Genomic DNA, 2,333 nt, shown 5'->3' with positions numbered 1-2,333 from the left:
AGGAGAAGTGAAGGATGTTAAGATATACTCTTGCCTCACTGGTTTTCAGTGAGTTGACTGGCTGAAAATAACAGAGTCCTAAGGATATCACTCACCGTCCCTCCATCAAGTAAGTAGGGAAGAGTGACTTAATCAACAGGTGAGCTTTGAAAGCATAGATTGTCTAATCTCTTATGTCCACATAGCACTCAGCGATACAGATCCATCATCCCACTGTCCTCTGAAGCAAGAAACTATTTCAATTCTCATTCTATAGCTGGGAATATCAGTTCAAGAGCTTAGACTCAAAAGGTAGTATTAGTGGTCTTTTCATCTGTTTTTATGTCTTTAAGCAAAGGACTTTCTACCTCTGAGGTAGAAACCATGCCATTTTTAAAACTTCTGACAAGCAACATTTAAACTATAGGTTTATTGCCATTAACTTGTAAACATTTTCTTTATGTTAAAACATAAATCCACAACCATGAAAACTGTCCTCTTCATACTTTTATACTCATACCTGTAAAGCTTCTACCACTGACACATCCCCATGATCCGGATGTCTCAGAAGGTCCAAAGCAGATTTGGTTTCTGCCTCCCACTTTCCCACCTGTCCAATGAGTTTTTCAACCTCTTCAACCAGTTTTAGTTCCTCTGTTAATTCTTCATTTTCTTGTTCAGGTTCTTCTCCAGCCTATAACATGCAAAATTATCGCAAAGAAAATGGCAACTTTTACATTATAAAGCTATTTTCCATTTAAAAAACTAAAGTATCTTTCTTTCTTAAAGACTGCTAACTTAATATATTTTAATGATTTTAAGATCTACTTAGTGGACAATCAGAATACTTCACCGTAGCATGTAGTACTTTACAGATTAAAAGGTTTGTTTACATATATTTTCTTAATTTACAGTATCATTCTTATCAGATACTGTTATCTCCATTTTACAGACAAGACAACTAGATAAAATTTGGGTATTGGTTCTATAAACATACTTCTAAACACTCATGTACAAGTGAGTTTAAATACAGCTGTTAGCCACAATAGAGAAACATCATCAAGAGATTAGGATTAAATTTAACAACGTTAAACTTTTCACATTATTAATCTCTCAGCATTCTATAGGTATATATACTAAAGCTTTATAAGACAGACATACATCCTAAAAGTATGTAAAATTAGATCCTATTTTAAATGTATTGGAAGACAACAGTAATTTAAAACATTATGCACAAATTCAGGTGCTGCAATTCCTAACCCAGGTTAGCACTCAGCTGCTAACCGAAAAGTCTATGACTCAAACCCACCAACCACTCCATGGGAGAAAGATGTGGCTGTCTGTTCCACAAAGATCACAGCACTGGAAATCCTGTGGTGCATTTCTCTTCTGCTCCTGAGTGGGAACTGACTTGAGGACAGTGGCTTGCTTTTTTATGACTTTTTATACCTGTGGGTGTAATCCCAATTGGAAATAGAGTTTCTTATGTTAATCAGGCCAAATCAGTGCAGGGTGTGCCTTAAACCAATTACTTCTGAGATATAAGAGAGCAATGTAGGCACAGAAGAAGGCAGACACAGGGGGAAGACCAACACAATCTGAAGATGATGAAGCCAGACTAGTCTACAAGCCCAGGAACTCCCAGTGTGGTTTGCTAAACTAGCTGTTGTTGTTGCTGTTATGTGCTGTCGAGTCGGACACGACTCATAGAGACCCCTCCTTGGGTTTCCGAGGCAGTATCACTATGGAAGTAGATTGCCCCATCTTCCTTCCAAGGAGTGGCTGGTGGGTTTGAACCGCCAGCCTTCTGGTTAGCAGTCAAGTGCCTGAGACACTATGCTACCAGTGCTCCCGCTAGACTAGCTAAGACAACGATTTTCCCCCAGAGTCAACAGATAGGGAGTTCTGAATTCAGACTTTTAGCCTCCTAAACTGTGAGAAAATAAATTTCTGTTTCGTTAAAGCTAACTGCTTGTGGTATTTTTTGCTAGAGCAGCACTAAGGGACTAAGTGGGAGCTCTGGTGGCATAGAGTCTAAGGTATCTGACTGCTAACCAGAAGTCTGGTGGTTCAAACCCAGCAGCCACTCCTTGGAAAGAAGACAGAGCAATTTACTCCCATAGAGATACCACCTCGGAAACCCATGAAGGGGTCTCTATGAGTCAGAAATGACTTGATGGCAATGAGTTAGTTTTAGCAGGGACTAAGTCACAGATCTTTACAGATTTCCCCTGATTAAGTCTCCATATAGTAGGAAAGGAGTCCCTGGGTGGTGCGATTAATGTTCTTGGCTGCTAATCATGAAGTGGGAGGTGCGAGTCCACCCAGAGGTGCCTGAAATAAAAGTCAGGCAA

At 39.6% G+C, this 2,333-nt stretch overlaps 1 protein-coding gene across 1 annotated transcript in view; it reads right to left on the bottom strand.

The window, feature by feature from the left end:
- SYNE2 (spectrin repeat containing nuclear envelope protein 2) overlaps positions 1 to 2,333 on the bottom strand; it is a 285,164-nt gene that overhangs the window by 243,280 nt on the left and 39,551 nt on the right. Inside the window, exon 15 of the mRNA XM_042781144.1 lies at positions 500 to 673. Coding sequence (XP_042637078.1) covers positions 500 to 673 — 174 coding nt within the window. The remainder of the gene's footprint in view (positions 1 to 499; positions 674 to 2,333) is intronic.

Source organism: Orycteropus afer, unplaced genomic scaffold (genome assembly GCF_000298275.1).
Source record: "Orycteropus afer afer isolate SDZICR_OR568_19922 unplaced genomic scaffold, OryAfe1.0 scaffold00088, whole genome shotgun sequence".
In the NCBI taxonomy this organism is placed as follows: Eukaryota; Metazoa; Chordata; class Mammalia; order Tubulidentata; family Orycteropodidae; genus Orycteropus; species Orycteropus afer.
Note: the sequence above shows the minus strand (reverse complement) of the source record. Positions and strands in the feature narration are given on the sequence as shown.